The sequence below is a fragment of the Manihot esculenta genome, chromosome 3 (genome assembly GCF_001659605.2).
Source record: "Manihot esculenta cultivar AM560-2 chromosome 3, M.esculenta_v8, whole genome shotgun sequence".
Taxonomy (NCBI): domain Eukaryota; kingdom Viridiplantae; phylum Streptophyta; class Magnoliopsida; order Malpighiales; family Euphorbiaceae; genus Manihot; species Manihot esculenta.
In genome coordinates, this window is record NC_035163.2 from 1804006 (window position 1) to 1822591 (window position 18586).

The 18586-nt window shown below is 35.2% G+C and overlaps 4 protein-coding genes across 10 annotated transcripts; 2 read left to right on the forward strand and 2 right to left on the reverse strand.

The window, feature by feature from the left end:
* Nucleotides 1-37: 37 nt before the first annotated feature.
* On the reverse strand, nt 38-4375 carry LOC110611312 (protein CbxX, chromosomal). Of its 2 annotated transcripts, XM_021751553.2 has the most exons (8): nt 4109-4249; nt 3764-3885; nt 2832-2942; nt 2572-2670; nt 2340-2450; nt 1949-2252; nt 977-1116; nt 38-883 (listed from the first exon to the last, which is right to left on the reverse strand). In XM_021751553.2, exons 3-8 carry the CDS (start codon nt 2940-2942, stop codon nt 347-349), a joined length of 1302 nt encoding a protein of 433 aa, XP_021607245.1. In that variant the 5' UTR covers nt 3764-3885; nt 4109-4249; the 3' UTR covers nt 38-346. The 2 variants fall into 2 exon arrangements, with proteins under 2 accessions (XP_021607245.1, XP_021607243.1); XM_021751551.2 differs by lacking the exon at nt 3764-3885 and having other exon boundaries at nt 4109-4375.
* Nucleotides 4376-5980: 1605 nt separating this feature from the next.
* Nucleotides 5981-10078, forward strand: LOC110612182 (probable chlorophyll(ide) b reductase NYC1, chloroplastic). 2 transcript variants are annotated; one of them, XM_021752887.2, is made up of 10 exons: nt 5981-6550; nt 6768-6846; nt 6958-7087; nt 7311-7385; nt 7494-7689; nt 8040-8108; nt 8395-8534; nt 8700-8822; nt 9057-9249; nt 9489-10078. In XM_021752887.2, the coding sequence occupies exons 1-10, from the start codon at nt 6173-6175 to the stop codon at nt 9672-9674; spliced, it is 1569 nt and encodes a 522-aa protein (XP_021608579.1). In that variant the 5' UTR covers nt 5981-6172; the 3' UTR covers nt 9675-10078. The 2 variants fall into 2 exon arrangements, with proteins under 2 accessions (XP_021608579.1, XP_021608578.1); XM_021752886.2 differs by having other exon boundaries at nt 5985-6550; nt 6952-7087.
* A 790-nt stretch (nt 10079-10868) lies between these two features.
* Nucleotides 10869-15178, forward strand: LOC110611425 (pentatricopeptide repeat-containing protein At5g25630). Of its 5 annotated transcripts, none has more exons than XM_021751752.2 (4): nt 10869-11028; nt 11236-11457; nt 11965-12873; nt 14043-15178. In XM_021751752.2, exons 2-4 carry the CDS (start codon nt 11395-11397, stop codon nt 14952-14954), a joined length of 1884 nt encoding a protein of 627 aa, XP_021607444.1. In that variant the 5' UTR covers nt 10869-11028; nt 11236-11394; the 3' UTR covers nt 14955-15178. The 5 variants fall into 5 exon arrangements, with proteins under 5 accessions (XP_021607444.1, XP_021607445.1, XP_021607446.1 ...); XM_021751753.2 differs by having other exon boundaries at nt 10882-11036; XM_021751754.2 differs by having other exon boundaries at nt 10972-11084.
* On the reverse strand, nt 15146-17069 carry LOC110611426. Its single transcript, XM_021751757.2, has 3 exons — nt 16196-17069; nt 15804-15989; nt 15146-15719 (listed from the first exon to the last, which is right to left on the reverse strand). The coding sequence occupies exons 1-3, from the start codon at nt 16673-16675 to the stop codon at nt 15435-15437; spliced, it is 951 nt and encodes a 316-aa protein (XP_021607449.1). The 5' UTR covers nt 16676-17069; the 3' UTR covers nt 15146-15434.
* Nucleotides 17070-18586: the final 1517 nt, after the last annotated feature.

Sequence of the window (18586 nt, forward strand, 5' to 3'; positions counted from 1 at the left end):
GGAGGTAAAAACTCAAAAAAAAAAAAAAAAGTTCCCAAGTACTAAATGATAAAGATTAATATAAAACAATAGTAGCAGAGCAGTAGTTTACAAGAACATGTGGTTATCCACAAATGAAACAATCACATGAATGAATTAATAAGAAAGAATTATAAAAAAGGCATACCTATCCCAATTTTACTAGCATGAAACCCCATATATGAACACATATCTTTGAGCAATAACACCCCCTTTCCTCATCCAACTGAAGACATACAAAAGAAAAAGCCTCTGAGAACAATAAAATACAACAGCCGATTAACCAAATTATTATCAAAAATTATATATCATTTTCCATTTTTCCACATTATTGCGATAATAGCCGAAGGCCGGCTTCCAAATCCTCCAAGGTGATGGTACATAGTTCATCACAATCTACACAATCAAAATCCAGCCTCAAGTCCAAGTTCTCTCTGGCATTAACCAGCATTGTATCTACTAAACCTCCGTTCATCTCCTTGCGTTGCTTTTCTGTTGTTTCTTTGTCTATCAAAGTTGCAATGGCAGCTATACTGCATTTAGAATGTAAGCTAAATCCATACAACAAACCATCCTCTTGTTGATTGTTCATCTTGATGTGGACGATCTTGGCTAAATCTTCAGAAGTGAAGTCATCAAAGTGGAAAAACTTTGTAACTCTTCTACAAAAGCCTTCATTAGAAGCTATCACACGCTTCATTGGTTCACTGTAACCAGCAAATATGACTACTACTTTTCCACTGTCCATAACAGACATGATCTCTTCCAAGGCTTCTAATCCATAATCTTTATCATCTGCTTTCTGCATGGGGATTAGTCGATATGCTTCGTCCACAAAAAGAATCCCTCCCTCTGCTTCCTTAATCTGCAAGCGTGACTTGTAAATTAATCTGCCACTGGAAAGTAGTTATATTGTCCCTATCAATAATATGTATCTAGCATCCAAAAAGTTGTGTACCTTCCTCCTAGTCTTTGGTCCAGTATGACCTACAAATTCACCAACCAAATCCGTACGTTGAACTTCAGTTACCCTATCAGTAGGTAGGATTCCCACAAGATGAAGTAATCTTCCAAGTATCCGAGCTACCATAGTCTTACCTGAAAAGTGTATATATATATATATATATATATATAACACATACCTCTACAAGTTAATTGAGGTACTTCAGAGAAAAAATTAGAAGAGTCAAGACTGTCTCCTCATAGAATAATTGAAAGAAGCAATCCAATGGATTTTTCTTGGCGCTTCTCATCCATTATTCTCAACAAAAAAAATGAACATATCCACTATTGAAAAATGAACTACTCAGGTTTGTAAAAGAAAGAAAAATATCCACATATTTAAATACAAAAATAGAACCATAGAAGTATTGTTTTGTCATGAGAAGAACATCATGGAATGTGACCAAGGCTTCCTTGTAGCATCACATACAGAAAGAAAGCTAGCTAGCAACAGACTTTAGAAGGTACATGTAGCACAAATTGCACAAACAATGAGCAGTGACAATTAATGGAGGTATAACAAAGAATATTGGTAAATATTATTTGCATTGACTGAAGAACAGAACCAAAAGGGTATCTGAAAAAATAAATAGCTCCCCAAAACTATGAAATGTTCACAAAAGGGAACCTTCTACTCAGTTCAAATGGGACGGAATGTTGGGATTCTGAAACACTAACCAGAATACTAATAGTTCTTTAACCAGTAATAATGAAGGAAAAGAGTCCGTGGGGCTAGGTTGAGATAGTTTAGTCAAGTTTAAAGCAACACTCGACACCATTTGAACTGAGTAAGGAGAATTTCTTTGAACTGAGCCAATGGCATAGAAGAAGAAGAACTTATTTGCCTTTTTTCTTGAATTTGTGAATTAAGGACATAATTAGGGGCATATGGCATAAAAAATCATGATACAATCTGGCCACAAATTACCTGTTCCAGGATTTCCCAAGAAAGCCATATGAGGAGATCTTCTTACACCTACTTTTAGCCCAAGGGCCCTGCGCCTCTCATCTAAAAGCATCCCTTTTGCCCATTTTCTTAGTTGAACCTTTAGTTCATTTAACCCCACTATGTCAGATAATGCGTTTTCAAGTTCTTCCATCTTAGCTTTTGTTTCACTACATGCTTCAAGTGCTCTTTTCTTTCTCTGCTCTTCAAGATGACATTCTAATAGTTTACGCAACTTTGCACTTCCTGGACCTATTGAGAGATGATTTATAGGAGCCATGCCCTCCTAGAAATATAAGGTTGCACAAACTATCACCATTCCATAATATATAAAAGTAAAGACAACAGGCAATAAGATAAACATCTAACATACATTGTCCTTGGCACTGCAATCAGCGTTATACTCAAGTAATGTCTTGACAGTTGAGCAGTCTTCTGATCTGATTGAGTACCAAACAGCAAGGTGCAATGGTGTCATCCCATTCTGCATGAACAAGAACAAAGAAATTAAAGTAACTTAAATTGGAAAAAAGAGCACTCCCACACTTCTTATTCTTAATTTTGAACAAACTAAAAGTTAGATTAAGCAAGGCCAAGAAACGCACATTTGCTTTGGCTTCAACAAAAGCACCATGAGCAAGAAGTAATCGTGCAGCATCATTGCACCCATTCTTTGCTGCCATGTGTAATGGAGTTTCTCCATACTGCAAGCTCAGCCATATTAGCACTCAGGTAGTTGGGTTTAAATCGGATTACTATATTGAGATGAGCTTATAATAAAATTAAAACGCAAATGTAAAACAATTGATACACAAGGCCACCGAGACTCAAAGGAAGTGAATACAATGTGCATATTCTGCTTTACCATATTCTTGGCTTCCAATTCAACTTTCTCCTCTCCTCTCCAATCAAGTAGGAATTTAATTATCTCAGCCCTGTTGTTACCAGCAGAAACATGGAGTGGAGTCTGTGCCATCTGCATTTAAAGCAAAAAGAAATTTAACATTCAACAGAAAAGAAACAACTCAACTGCATGCTTTCTCTTAACTCTAATTATAGGTTATCAAGTTTGTTACCAAATCCTTACTTTAACAATGGAAAAAAGCTGCAGAAGGTATATAAAGAAAGTAAAGTTTATGAAAAAGAAAAATAATAGGTAAGACCTAAACATTTTATAACAGAAGCTCTAGTTAAAATAATGTCTAAATTCTTATGTACCTGCCCATATTTTCTACATATATACACACCAAGACCGGTAGATTGGTTTTATCTTGTCAGGTCACCGATCATTACTTCTTATAAAAAACAACCCAATTTAAACCATGAGGACCACAACACAAACTCCTGAAAGAAAGTTTTGTTTATCATAGTCACTTTGTACTAAGATAATGGACTGGTTACTCATCCTCTTTAACATCCATCTTCTAGTTCAAAGCCAAGATGAGTAATGAATAAAAGAACAAGTTTTTTCCATTCTTTCCTTCCTCCAATAATAATCACACTGATGCCACGAATTTGCGGATTATTTTTCAATCTCGTCTAATGCTGGGAATATCTCACTGCATTTCTACAAAAGCATTTTACTCTTCAATCTCTTATTAACTAGCCTTCTGGCAATCCCTCTACAGATGAATCATATAAGCTTATCGTGAATATACAAGAAGTCCGAATCTTCCATAACCCAAGTGAAATGAAAAAAAGACCAATATCAAAAGAGAAATAAAGTCGCTAAAACACGTCACGTCCTTTTATGACTCAAAAATTACGCATTTCTATTAAATTGTGTCAATAATAGACCTATCATGAATCCTTCTTCACACGGAAACATCTACTCGCTACTTATCTCTCAATTAAAGTCTAAATCCAACTGCATTATATCTGAAAGAACAAAACTCCACCATTGTATTGCATTGCAATGTCTGAAAAAAAACTAAAGATGAATATTAATAAAAAAAAAAAGCAGACCAATCAATAATTGGCAAGAAATTTTTGAGCAAGAACAGACAAACAAAGAAGAAATCGAGAAATGTGTCCAAATTCATCGACAACGGAGGCCAAATTTACAGAAAATCAATAAATAAAACAAAGAGCCATCACAAAAAGAATGAATTGTTCGAAATATGTAATGAAAAATAATCATACAACAGGATTTCTTTCATTGAGAAGCGACGGATTAGCTCGCAACAGCTTCTGAAAGGAAAGAAGATCTCCAGAGTGAGCGAAGGCATGAATGGTGAGGGGTTTGGAAGATCTGGAGCGTTGATCTTGATGAGGCACCTCCATTAGTGGTTCCTGGCGGTGGCTTCTTCTCTCCCACCACAGAAGAAGAAAGGGAAGGAGAGAGGAAGGGACCGCTTTTTCTCTGCAAAATCTTACACTAGCACTGCTCTGTCCAGTTTGTTTTCTTTATTCATCTATTAATTTATTTTTATTTTATATTCGCTCAGTTATATAATTTTTTAATTCTCATTTTGTAAAATGTGTGATTTATAATTTAATTTTTAAATATTTAATTATTAATCCATTGATTTTTATATTTTTAAAAATTTATTAAAATATTTTTATTTTTTTTTCATTAATAAAATAATTCATATATTTATTTTTATCGGTTAAAAATATATAAAAAAATAAAAAAAAATTTTTTCCTCCTCTTTTTCCTCCTTTTTCTTAGTTATTCTTTATACTCTTTTTTTTTATTATTTTTATTTTTTTAATTTTTTTTATTCTTCATGATTTTTTTTCTTCATCATCATTTCCTTTTTTTTCTTTCTCTTTTTTCTTTTTTTTTCTTTTCCTTCTTTATCATGGTCATCTTTGTTTTTTTTTAAAAAAAAAATAAAGAAAGATGAACTATTTTATTAATAAAAAAAAACTATAAAAATATTTTAATAAATATAAAAAAGATAAAAATATTTTAATAGATATATAAAAAAATAATAACGTTTTAATAAATTTTTAAAAATATAAAAACTGACTTATTAATAATAATAAAATTTAAATATTAAATAAAAAATTTTATTTGAGAATAAAATTAAAATTTAAAATTTTCTCTTTTATTTTTTATTTATTTTTAACGGCAGGCATTCAGAAAAAATAAAAACATTTTAATAAATTTCTGAAAATATAAAAACTGACTTGTTAATAATGATAATATTTAAAAATTAAATTATAAATTTTTTTATTATATTTTTTATATTATAAAAATATAAAAATACATTACTATAATTTTATTTTATTTTTAAAATAAGCTATTTTCTTAATAAATATTTAAAATGTTTTTAATATTAAATTAAATTTAATATTTTAAAATAATATAATTAAAAATTATTATTTTTAATATATATAAAAAATAAAATTTACGAAAATAACATATTAAGTTATGACTAATTTTTTAAAGAAAAAAAAAATAAAGCGCTGGAGATGGGCCACGACCATGAGAAATACTAAAAAGCCCATGCTCTAGATTGCGTATGCCCATTCCCAAGCGTATCATTCTTAGGCCTAAACACATGTGGTGATGACAAAACATTATTAACGTTGTTATATCATACATGCAATTTTATATATTATAATGAATTAATAAAATGAATTTTAAAAAATGATAATTAATTAACATTTTTTTAAATAATCGTATATATATATTTGGAAAAATCGTATTAAAAACGAGGAGTTTGAATTAGTCCTTTGCCTTTTGATATTGCATGTGGATCCAAATTGCAGATGATAGTAACTGCAATAAACCAACCCTTGGCACTTACTACACTCAACTTCTCAATTAAAAGCAACACAATTTAGAAGTTTTGCTATTAAGATTTAGTAGATTTCAGCTAATTACTCTGCTAAGACAGCAACAATACGTACAAGCGTCTGCTTCCTAGGCGTAAAACCAAAAATTTGACAGGATAATGCAGACCCACAATGCCACGTGTCCAGAAGAACACAGAAGATGAGGTTGCTTCAACGTGTGGCCATCACGGTTCTCTTCGTCCAGGTCCCATCAGCTTAATCGAGATTACCAAATCACTGAATCTCTCCCCTTCTGATATTTTATTATTTTCCTCAAAGCCCTTCTAAATTCTTTGCTAACAAGATAAATAAGCAACGTGGTTTCAAAGAAAAACGTCATCACACACACCCTTGCCTTGCCTTGCCTTGCCCCCAAAACATTGGAAGACTGTACATGAACTGCTCGTTTAGTTTTCACCCATGGCTGCTGCACTAACTAGGCTTCACATATACCCACAAGCTATAGATCACTTTTCTTTCGGGGAACAATTGAGAAATGGTTTGCCAAGGCAAGGTTTTTTATGGTCTGGTTCTGGTGGGCTGCATAGGGACCGTCATGGATTATACGTGCACAGGTGCAGGTCTTTTAGGTCTGATGATGGAGGGGAAGTGGGAGAGAAAAAGAACATAAGTGAGAAAAAGTGTAAGGTGGTAAAAGAAAGCGAGGACAAATTGAAGGAGGGAGATGGGTTTTGGAGTACTTTGAAACATGCTGTTTCTGGGTTTGGAAGATTGGATTCACAATCAAATGAAGAGCATACGAAGGCTGTAGCTAAATTGGAGGAGGTTCTTTCGTCGGTGAGTTGTTAGATGTGTTAATTTTCTAGATATTGCAAAAATTTCATGAATATGCAAGTAACTCATTGCTGGTTTCTGTGTTTTACCAATCTTAGTAGCTTACGTGTTTAAATGAATTCTTAATTTTGATAATTTCCTCACTTTGATAACAAATTACAATGCTTTGGCTTTAATTTAGCAAATGAAAGTTTAATTGACCCTGTCTTTCATTATCCAGATTGCTATCCAAATAGGAAGATATATCGTCACTATGATGAGCACTGGTGTGATACTTGCAATTGGTTTTCAGTTGTCAGGTAGTAAAATATGCAAGCTTTTACAATGAGGATAATGTGCAATTTCCCTGATTTCATTGTGTTAGATAAATGTGAAATTCAATTGTTCTGTAAATTTTCGTGAAGGTGGAGACAGTCAAATGAATACACTGATCTGGTATAGCTGGCTTGGAGGAATTATTATTGGAACTATGATAGGTGCTAACATGGTTTTAGATGAACATTGTCGAGCTGGTCCACGCAATGTTGTTATAACTGGAAGGTAATGGGGGCTTCTGTAAGAACTGCACATCCTTTTGATGCATAAACAATTACTTCTTTGATTCCTTTGACTGATTTGCTATCTTTGAGAACCTGGACATATTAATTTTTCACTTGAAATTATGCTGTGTGAGGTAGTATAATTGAACCTTTTGGCATAGAAATGCTTCTCATGGTTTGGGAAAACTTATGTGGGTATGTTCTTGTGTATGTTTCTTGTACAGCACAAGGGGACTTGGAAAAGCACTTGCTCGAGAATTTCTTCTGTCTGGCGATCGTGTAGTTATTGCTTCACGCAGGTTGTATGGAAAATCGTGATATTTGTTGTTTATGGATTTAAAAATTTCTATCTTTATGATATGTATACTCACAACTCCTCGTCCTTGATTGGATCCTGGTGAAGCCAGCCATGAGTCTGTAGATACAACTGTCAAAGAGCTTGAAGAGAACCTCAGGGAAGGATTGATGACCGCCAATGGTTCATCTAGGACAAATCTAGCGCATGCAAAAGTGGTTGGCATATCTTGTGATGTTTGTGAACCTTCCGATGTGCAGAAATTGGCAAATTTTGCTGTCAATGAGTTTGGATCTATTGACATATGGGTAAGGGATTCAACTTTTCCTGTTGAAGTTTCTAACTTGCACTTTAGGAATTGTTTTAGCAACACTTGCTGCACACACAGTAATCCTGGGCTTAAAGCGAGTAGTAAAGGCCTAAAGTATTGGTTGTAAGACTTGGTTAGGTCTCAGCTGTGCAGCAAGCAATGACATTATGAATGTTGCATTTCATGCCTCATATGATTTTAGGATTTTGGTTTTATTCTATTAACCAAAACTTCTCCGTCTCTTGATTACCTGAAATGAGTACTCCTGTATGTACCTGGTTAGTGTGAAACATATGTCAGATCACTATAGTCTTCTGACAGGGATTTTTGTATCTCAACATGGAACAGATTAATAATGCTGGCACAAATAAAGGATTTAGACCCTTGCTGCAGTTTAATGATGAAGATATTCAGCAGGTACCTGAGATATGACCTAATTAATATTTGACAAGTTTGTTTTCTTTGTATGATTTAAAATGAATGGGAAAATTCCCCTTACTAATATGTTAAACATGGGGGCCTAACATTAATGATCACTTGATGCTTCTTGAAGTTTAGATACCTAATGCTTGTAAGTTGAATTTTGTAAGGGATTCTTGCTGTGCTGTGGATCCTATATAATTATGCATAAGTTCCTTCAACATAGAAGTGGTTCATTTATGATTTAAATTTGATTAGCTTGTTCTACTGGTTTTCATGCAAGATTGTTTCAACAAATTTGGTTGGATCGATTCTCTGCACTCGAGAAGCAATGCGTGTCATGGTGAACCAACCCAGGGGGGGACATATTTTTAACATGGATGGTGCTGGTTCTGGGGGATCTAGCACCCCGCTTACAGCTGTGTAAGTTGTGATTTCTCATTAAAGTGACAGTATATATCCTCATAGGCAGAGGCTGTTTTCACCTGGAATTATTAATAACTGTTCTTCAATAATCTATGGCATGTGTGATGTTCGGAAGTCCTGGTTGTTGTTAACGATTCTATGTTTGTCTTTTCAATCTTGTAGTTATGGATCAACAAAGTGTGGTCTTAGGCAACTCCAATCATCGCTTCTGAAGGAGTGTAAGCGATCTAAAGTCGGAGTACATACAGCATCTCCAGGCATGGTCCTTACAGATTTGCTATTGAGGTACAGTATTTGCATACCTTTCTTTATCCAACACTATTTTAGTATGCCATTCTAGAAGCACATCATCTTAGAAGGTCATAGTTTATGAATTGGGAACACGTCTTCTGTGATGTTTAAAGTATCAGGGTGCATCAAATGAAATTTTCCTTGCTAATCATAAAATTTCTCAGCAGATTCTTTACTGGTTAAATAATGCTTTCTTCAATGGTTTCTATGGCCCTTTTTCTTTTGCAGTGGATCAACTTTGAAAAATAAACAAATGTTTAATATCATCTGTGAGCTTCCAGAAACAGTTGCTAGATCTTTAGTTCCACGGATGCGGGTCGTGAAGGGTACAGGGAAGGCCATCAATTACTTGACTCCTCCTAGGATATTACTTGCTTTGGTCACTGCATGGCTGCGGCAAGGCCGCTGGTTTGACGACCAGGTAATCTTAACGTGAAGGAATTTATAGATTTCTGCAAAAGTCATTAGCAGCATTCCAAGTAGGCGAGGAAAAATTCTTTACCTGTAACTTCATTAATTGAATGGATAACTTGACTCTGTAGTAGTTGTCTAACAAAACTGGTGAGGTAAACAATTCTTTGGCCCTGAAGATGTTTGATCATGCACAAATCCTGAAGTCATTTCCTTTTCTGCAAGAATTCATTCCTGCTTATTGTGCAGGGAAGGGCATTATATGCAGCTGAGGCAGATCGACTTCGTAACTGGGCTGAAAACCGTGCTCGGTTTTCCTTCACAGATGCAATGGAGATGTACACTGAAACTACTTGGGTATCTGTGTTTTCACTTTCCATTGTCTGTGCCTTCATAATTGTTTCAAGCACAGGTAGCACTTTTCCCGGCACCTGAGTGTGTCCGTAAACTGCTACTCGCGGGCGCATTGAGAATGTATCATATCTACAATGTACTTGTAGTTGAAGTAGCCTACTAAACTGTATGCAATCCAAGGCAACTTGAAGTCTGTTAATGGCTGTCCTCCATGCGAACTCTGGAGCACTGCTTAACCATTCATAAGCGCTCAGCTGTTTTAGATGATGAGCTCAGGTGACTAATGAAGTATCTTCTACCTGTATTATACGAGTCGGGGTTTGTAGGATCTAAATACGGGCAAGAAACAGAATACATATTTGATTTGTCAGTAGAGCATTCTCTGCTACCCAGTATGTCATTTTTAGTGAAGCATTATGGACTTAGATACTTGTAAATGCAATATACATGAAAATGTTAATGAATTGAATTCAATGTTTTGTGTACAAGCATCTCTTTCTGCAAGCAGAGAGTAGAACACTCACTGCTGTGTTTTTATTCTGGATTTTGAGAAAATGAACTGCATGGTTGAAAATGTTAATGAATTGAATTCAATGTTTTGTGTACAAGCATCTCTTTCTGCAAGCAGAGAGTAGAACACTCACTGCTGTGTTTTTATTCTGGATTTTGAGAAAATGAACTGCATGGTTGAAAATTTAATTGATAGAAAAAAAATGCCTGTGGAGGTTGCTCAAGATGATAGAAACCCGCGATCATATTAGACTCTGTTTGTTTGTTTGATAAAAATAACTTATATTAAATAGAAAATATTTTTTAAAAAAGGTAAATTTTTATTATTTAATTTTAATTTAAAAATAAAATATATTAATAAATTTATAAATAATAAATTTTCAAATTATAAAAAAAATCATTTTTTAAAATAATTTAATTTTTTAATTAATAATATATATGTTTTTTTAGTTTCAGTAAGTTCAATTCAAAACTTCAGACATCAACTTCCAGAACAATGGCTCGGAAAAGAATGGATCTTTGTTTCATAAACTCATATGGCAGTGATTACAAATATGGTGGATATGATATTATCAGGAAAATTTCAGTTCAAGAATCAAAGAACTAGAGGAGGGTGAAGATACGGCAAAAAGTAAAGACCTTTGAAAAAAAAAAAAGCAAGCTGCCGTGGAAAATTCTCCTCCTCCAAATATAATAATACTGTTCATAATTTCAACCTCAAAAATATAACCCCAAAAGAAAAAAAAAAAAAAAATCAGTTTCTGATAATACGTGTGGATAAGAATCGCCAAATGGAACCACAACACAAACCCATTACCCACTAAACGACACCAACTTCGATTTCTTCTGATTCTAGTGCTGCATGTACAAGTCTCAGCCAACCATGCACAGCAAAACCTCTCTCTCTTCCTCCACTACTGGAGAGGTAACCAAGTAACTTCTTCAACTCCTTCCATTTCTTGCCTTGTTCGATTTATTAAGGTTATACTTGTGCTGTCTGATTGTGTTATTCCTTTTGAGTTGTAGAGTTTACAGACTTCAAATGATTACTTGGTATTGCTTAAATATGTGCATATATTCTGGAAATTTCTTCTTGTTTATGTTGACTTTCTTCTCTTAAATTTGTTGATAGGATCAACCCAGAAAGGGATAAATTCTTTGGGCATCTGGGTATTGTGTGGTTGCGTTTAATTTGAACCCAATATTAAGGGAAGAAAGTGGTTAACTAAGAGAGTGGTAGGCCAGAAAAGATATCAGAAGAATTTGGCTCAGAGAGTTGCATATTGAGATTATGGGCAAGCGTCAAGATGGAAGAATCACAAATAGAAAGCTGGTTAAGGCATCAGCAGTTTTGGTACAGTTACCCTTTCTTGATCTTTAGCTTGCTTAGGTTAATGACTTTGAATATGTTATTGTTTAGCTTCTATTGGAACTTGTAAGCTATTATTAACGTCTTTGCTGAACAAATTTGAATTGGATTCACTTCAATTTTGGAGTTAATTGCATAGTTTCAAAAAAGTTATCATCTTTGACAAATTGGAACAACCTTGCTCTTTCTCTTGTTTGTGTTGTGCATTTTTTCTTTTTCAGTTAAATTTGGTAGTTTGTTCTATTTTTGATGCCTTTGAGTTGACTGACTGTATGCATGAATGAAATACTGTATTACTAAAATTACAAGTTTAATGCTCCTTCTATGGTTTGAATCAGGATGAAAATTGTATAGTTAGCAATTACTCATGCATTGTCACTTGTCAGGCCTGGTCATATGTGTCTTTTCTTTTAAATTATAGAGAGTAATTTGGTTTTATGGATAATCCAATGAAATTGTCTAGATAATATCTAATTAATGTGAACTTCACAGGAACATTTGCCAAAGGAGGACAAGTTTCAGTTAATTTCATCCTCTGCAGATTCACAGGTTCAATCTGGCTGCCCTGTCTGCTTGGGCAATAACAGTTGCCGAACAGTGCGAGCAAGAACAAAGCTGATGAACATTTTGATTGAGAGAAGAAAGCCTCGTGAAGCGCAATTAATTTTCAACGGTTTAATGGAAGACGGACACAGGCCGACTCTTATAACCTACACAGCTCTTGTATCTGCCTTGACTCAGCAGAAACATTTCAAGTCCATTCTTTTACTCATCTCTCAAGTGGAAGAAAATGGCATGAAGCCTGATTCCATACTCTTCAATGCCATGATTAATGCCTTCTCTGAATCTGGAAATGTGAAAGAAGCCATGAAAATCTTTCTGAAAATGAAGGATAGTGGATGTAAGCCAACAGCTAGCACATTTAATACGCTCATTAAAGGATATGGGAATGCCGGTAAGCCTGAAGAAGCTTTGAAATTATTAGATTTAATGTCAGCAGATGAAAATGTGAAGCCAAATGATAGAACATACAATATTCTAGTTAGAGCCTGGTGCAACAAGAAGAATATAAAGGAAGCATGGTATGTTGTGTACAAGATGATGGCGTCTGGCGTGCAACCGGACGTTGTCACGTACAATATACTCGCGAGGGCGTATGCTCAGATGGAGGAGACAAGTAAGGCTGAAGAAATGCTATTAGAAATGGAGAAGAAGAGAGTGGCGCCCAACGAGCGTACGTGTGGTATCATTGTTAATGGCTATTGCAAAGAAGGTAATATGATAGAGGCCTTGAGGTTTGTTTACAGAATGAAGGAGCTTGGAGTGCATCCTAACCTTGTTGTTTTCAATTCTCTTATCAAAGGATTTCTTGACATCACAGATACAGATGGTGTTGATGAGGTGAGTTCATATCTCTCCATCCCAAAATGATATTTTTATTATTATTATTATCAATTTCCCAGCAAATCTAGCACTATCTTCCAAACATTTCTACTGCCTTTCAGCTACCTGACGAGTGATCCTCTTAACTTGGGAAGCTCTCTGGCCAAAAAAAAAAAAAAAACTTGGGATGCTCATTAAGCTTATCTAGTAAATTTGTCGTTTACCTCTTTTCTTCGTAATTACTACTGATATAATCTGTATCGCATGTGAAAAACACTCTGGTTTGGTTTAACCGAATAACTTAAATTTAAGTATTTATGAAATCAACCGAATTGAATCGAAGGAAAAATCAATCTTAATTGAATTAGTTTAATTCAGTTCGATTCCATCAGTTAAATTTTTAATAAGTTTTTATACCTTATTTTTAATATTTTAAAATTTAATTGAAATATTGTAATTATAGCTAACCTATAATGTCTATATATTATCAAAAACTAATCGATTCAATTTGATTTTGTTAATTTTTTTTTAACCAACATCAAACAAAATTGAAATAACTAAATTTTTTTAAAATTAAAATTAAAATTGAACCGAAAATAATATAAAATTGAACTGAATTTTGGAATTCATTCATTCCAATCGTTATTTCAGTTTGAATTGAATGCTCACCCTTACCGTATAACTTGCAGCCTTTTGGGTTGAGATTTGCTTGCGACTAAGATTCTAGAGAATGGAAGTGAGAAATTATTGTCATTTAAAAGATTTCACTTACTCCTCACTAATTAATTAGTTTTCAACAATATTTTTCATCCTGAAAACTTTAGTCTTCTAGCATTAGTTCAAAACACGTAGAGTTCTGGTTTAGCACATAGACTTTCTAAGGCTCAAGGAGAGGGAGCCTGTGTCCTAGGCCTTTGCATGCATAGAACAAGGATCAATTAGGAGCACAAGTTAATGTTATTCTCTTGTAAACAACCCATGTTATGATTGTAATTTTCTTGACTGCCATTTTTATTTGGTCACGAACTTGGCTGCGCGCACAACTTTAGCAGCTAGAAGAAGAAATGCTATATATATACAAGGAAGCAAGTTCTAGCTAAATGTTTAGTCTAGTGCTTTCAGACTCCTACAGAACTAGTACAGTGAATTTTTCTCAATAATTTCTGAAACTACCATACATTGCACAGGCATTGACTTTGATGGAAGAATATGGGGTCAAGCCAGATGTTATAACATTCAGCACAATCATGAATGCTTGGAGCTCAGCCGGGCTCATGGACAAATGCCAAGAGATCTTCAATGACATGGTGAAGGCTCGAATAGAACCTGACATCCATGCATTTAGCATTCTTGCCAAAGGATATGTTCGTGCTGGAGAACCTCAGAAGGCCGAGTCGGTCCTGACTTCCATGGCCAAATCTGGTGTCCTCCCAAATGTTGTCATTTGCACCACCATTATCAGTGGATGGTGCAGTGCTGGAAAAATGGAGAAAGCAATTATGGTTTATGAGAAAATGTGTGAAATTGGAATTTCCCCGAATTTGAAAACTTTTGAAACCCTGATATGGGGTTATGCAGAAGCAAGGCAACCAGGGAAAGCAGAAGAGTTGCTGCAAGTTATGGCAGAAAAGGGTGTCTTTCCTGAGAAGAGCACCATCCAGCTTGTTGCAGATGCATGGTATGCCATCGGTCTGGTAAGCGAAGCAAAGAGAATCATAAACAATGAAGAAAAGGATCAAGAAGTTACTGCAGACAGTAAAAAGGGTGACATCCCAGTGGAGAGCTTGGAGAGGATTTATAAAGATGAAAATCTTAGTGCTCCTTATTCGAAGATCTTGCAGATGCCTGGAGAAGTTATAAACAAAAAGAATGGCTCACCGGCTGTTAAAATTAGAAGCCAAATGATTCTTAGGAACTCTAGGTCTTCATTTGAAAATTTTTGGACCAGCAGTAACTCCATGTTCCTGAACCATGTGCGTGTGTATGGGATGCAACCACCAATTCTATGCAGGAAGCAGCTGCAGCTGCGGCAGCAAAATTATTGTGTAGGAATATGTGGTAAGTTTCTAAATTCATGTAGAATCATACCCATAAATTGACAAGGAAATGTTGGTTGCTGCTGCCTTGGCATGAAAAGGAATTTTCAGTAAGTGCTGATGCTTCTAGTTGTAGATGCTGTAATTGTCATATTCTACACATACTTCAAATTCAATTGGCAACATTGTTATAGGCCATTACGTTTTTAATGTAATGTCGAATATTCAGTATACATGTAACTAATGTCGATTCATCTGTGAAAGTAATGAAATTGACTTTATTTATATATCTGAAGCAGCTACTTGTCATACATTATATGAAGCATCCTGATATTGGAGTAGCTACTCTATATGCTTCACAATTCAAAAACTTTGCAAGACATAAGGAAAGTTCCTAGTATTAAAGCAAGAACTCACATGTATAAAATCTGTACAGATGATGATTTTCAAGAAGCTCTGTGTGGAACTCTTAACAACATGACTACTCCAATTGCAGCTGCAAAAAACATTCTTTCTTCCCTCTTTATTGCTTTGGATGGCAACTCACACATATGCACATGAATCCTTGTTAAACTTGATGGGTTTTTTGCTGCGAGAATCAATGGATAAAGCACAAGAGACGTGCCTTGTATGCCTTGACTTCACCAGTTCTCCCACAACATTTCCTCGCGAGTGAATGTCAAAAACAAGTATCATTGCCATTTGAACTCCTCCATTGTTATCCGAGATCTTTAAGCTTGCCCCTGCACCATAGAGGGGAACTCTTATTCCTTCCAGATTCACATACACATTGTGGTGGCTCTTTCTCGATTGATAATACTTCTTCAACTGCAAGAAATGTAACTACCAACCCATTAACCACCAAAGTCTCCAATATTTGATCAGTATCATTTCCAAAAATCATTATCTTACCTCACCAGTAGCAACTGTAATCTCTGAGTACATAAGATTGACAGGAACTGAACTGACATGAATGCCAAAAAACGTAGCTGGATTATACACATTCATCTTCACTGAACAATTCGTAGTTAGCAAACTGGTTGGGACTCCCGTGAAATCTGAGCCTTGCCCAAAATTCAAATCATGCACAATCAGGCTCTGCAAGGAAAAATAAGAAATTTTCTTCATGAGATGAGTGCTTGATCGTCTAGCTATTCCCAATTGAACTATCTCAATAGAATTCTTAATCTAATATAGCCCTGAAAAGAAATTCTAAGCATTGATATAATCACCGCACAAACAATCAAACAGTTTACCTATCAATTTTTTTTAAGTAAAAAGAAGAAAGAAGAAATAATCATTACTTTGACACTGATCTGTAGCTTGTAAGGCCTACTCGCTCCCCAGATTACCAAACAGAACACTGAAAAAATCACAACGAACCCCAAAACTACAAACAAAACCCGGCACCTCGTTGACAACCCATCATTCCTATACATTTCCCCGTAATCCCCTTCCTCCTTAATCATATTACACTGGCGCCAGCCCTTGTAGTTCTTCTTGTTTTCCGCTTTCCTCCCCAATGTTGTCAACGCCGCCGACGATGACCCGTAGGCCCCAGAAACCCTGCTGGAGGACGACGACCTGGAGTGACGCCCGTAAGACGGGTGAGACGGAGACTCTATGGGGCTGTTGAAAGCCGGCGTGGCCTGCATTGACAAAGACTTGTCCTCATCGCGAGAGTCACGAGATGGGCTCTGGACATAGTACATGGTAGGCTTAGGCGATCGAGGGGATGACGAGGTCACGGTCCCCTGGTCGGAGTCGGATTTGGCGTGCATCATCTCGAGTGGAATTTGGTGGCAGAAGTGCAGTTTTCAGCTTGCTGTGTAGCGAAAGGAAACGTTTGGTCTGGTGAGAGTTGGGCAGCGATAGTGAGCAGTGAGACCTCAACTTGAGAAGCCAACAAGCGTAGGTTCGGCGAGCCATGTGTCGGAAAATACGCAATCCTCTCCTGTCCGTTGAGGCCCGCAGATACAGTATTATTTGGATTATTGCTCATATATTCTTTTATGAAATTTAATAATTTATTTTCGATTTTGTATATTAGAAAAAAAATTAAGTTTCTTCATTTTTTGAAAAAGAAAAGATATCCCCAGGTTTATCCAAAATTATGAAATTGACCTTCTCATGTTTTACTACTCCATTCCGAGAAAGAGATACTCAGACAGGACAAAATTAAATAAAAAAATAGAAAATAAAAGAGTAAAAGAATGAAATTATAACTCATAACAGATAATATTTAAATATTAAATAATAAATAATAATATAATATTAAAAATTGACAGAAATATATATCTACATACTAAACTGATAAAATTAAAAATTTCCCTTGTTATTTTACAAATGAACACCAAATTGATTCGCTTCTAACTAAATAAAATTAGATGAAATTTAAGTAAAACAATTAAAGATTTAATTTATTAATTTTTTTTGAAAAAAATCTGTTCAAATTTACTCCGATGCAATAACTCGAAACAATTCACAATTTTAAATAACTCAGAAATCCAAATCAGACCCAAATATACCACCTTTTTTTCACCAACTTTAGGACATTTTCACGAGTTTCCATGGAACGTCTTGTGTTAGATGACAACAACTAAACGAGCGCAGTATAACCATAATTCGTAAGTAATAATCATTATGTTAAGTAATACATTAAAAGTTTTCTGATATGAACTAAATATTACAATGAAACAAACTCATTTATTACATATTTGATTATATCATACCCTATTAAATAATACCCTCAACACTACTTTTATTGATTCTCACCTCTATTAGCCTAGTAAGATTTATAAAAAAATCTACACAATTACAACTTACTCTTTTTAAGCTCAATTACTTGTCCATTTTTTTCCATTTTTTTCTTCAACAGTAGCTATCTCCATTCTCCCGTCAGACTGCGATCTCCATTGCTCCTTGGCTCCTCTTTCATGCCCTCTTGGGAAGATACGCTTGCTTCGGTTGCTCACATTTGAGGACAGTACCCATACTGCCCAGATGATGGCTTTTATCTTTGGAAATGTTGCAATGCTCGTAGTTTTGGGGTCAGAATTTCGGGTTTCCAGAGTGCTTCAATCAGAGCAATAAGCGTCAAAATAACTCGTCATAGCCAACCCCTTGCTCCTTCAGAGCCTCGCCAATAAGCAAGGGCGGCACCACGTGAAGACTTCATTCAACTCGACTTCGATGCTGTAGTTGATCAACAAGGTGATACGGTAGCATCCGTAATCAACAGGGACAGTACAGGTAACGACCTAGACGGGTGCTTTTACTCATGGCCAAGCATCCAGAATCCCCTTCTTTTAGAAACACTTGAACGCAGAAAACTCAATTAAAGAACTTTGAACTGAAAATTCTAACCGTTTTGTTAGCATTTTTTCACTTACCAGAAGTCCATTTCTCTCCTTAGTTACTCGCCCTTACCATTGAATCAAACAAGCCTTTGTATTTCACTTATTCCCTCTTGATGGCTATATATGGAATCTCAATATCTTTGGTGGTGATGACCATTCTTCAAACAAATTAACCTATCACCGCCGCTTCCCCATTGCAGATAAAGAGCAAACTCTATGGTTTGCACGACATACAGACGAATTCCATCCTCCATTCTGGTAATTTCAATTGTACCTTGTTAAAACCAAGAGAACTTTCACAGTAATAATATTATCTCTGCAACAACACAGAGATCA

Bases quoted from the DNA above. Each gene is read 5' to 3' on its own strand.
- LOC110611312 (XM_021751551.2), bottom strand. From the start codon at position 4,249: ATGGAGGTGCCTCATCAAGATCAACGCTCCAGATCTTCCAAACCCCTC. The intron at 2,671-2,831 runs GTAAAGCAGAAT...CTGAGCTTGCAG, and splicing joins AATTGGAAGCCAAGAATATG to TATGGAGAAACTCCATTACA. The intron at 884-976 runs GTACACAACTTT...TCACGCTTGCAG, and splicing joins GACCAAAGACTAGGAGGAAG to ATTAAGGAAGCAGAGGGAGG.
- LOC110611426 (XM_021751757.2), bottom strand. From the start codon at position 16,675: ATGATGCACGCCAAATCCGACTCCGACCAGGGGACCGTGACCTCGTCA. The intron at 15,990-16,195 runs GTAATGATTATT...TTTTCCTTGCAG, and splicing joins AGCTACAGATCAGTGTCAAA to AGCCTGATTGTGCATGATTT. The intron at 15,720-15,803 runs GTAAGATAATGA...CATTTCTTGCAG, and splicing joins TTACAGTTGCTACTGGTGAG to TTGAAGAAGTATTATCAATC.
- LOC110612182 (XM_021752886.2), top strand. From the start codon at position 6,173: ATGGCTGCTGCACTAACTAGGCTTCACATATACCCACAAGCTATAGAT. The intron at 8,109-8,394 runs GTACCTGAGATA...TTTTCATGCAAG, and splicing joins ATGATGAAGATATTCAGCAG to ATTGTTTCAACAAATTTGGT. The intron at 8,535-8,699 runs GTAAGTTGTGAT...TCAATCTTGTAG, and splicing joins AGCACCCCGCTTACAGCTGT to TTATGGATCAACAAAGTGTG.
- LOC110611425 (XM_021751752.2), top strand. From the start codon at position 11,395: ATGGGCAAGCGTCAAGATGGAAGAATCACAAATAGAAAGCTGGTTAAG. The intron at 11,458-11,964 runs GTACAGTTACCC...TGAACTTCACAG, and splicing joins TTAAGGCATCAGCAGTTTTG to GAACATTTGCCAAAGGAGGA. The intron at 12,874-14,042 runs GTGAGTTCATAT...TACATTGCACAG, and splicing joins ATACAGATGGTGTTGATGAG to GCATTGACTTTGATGGAAGA.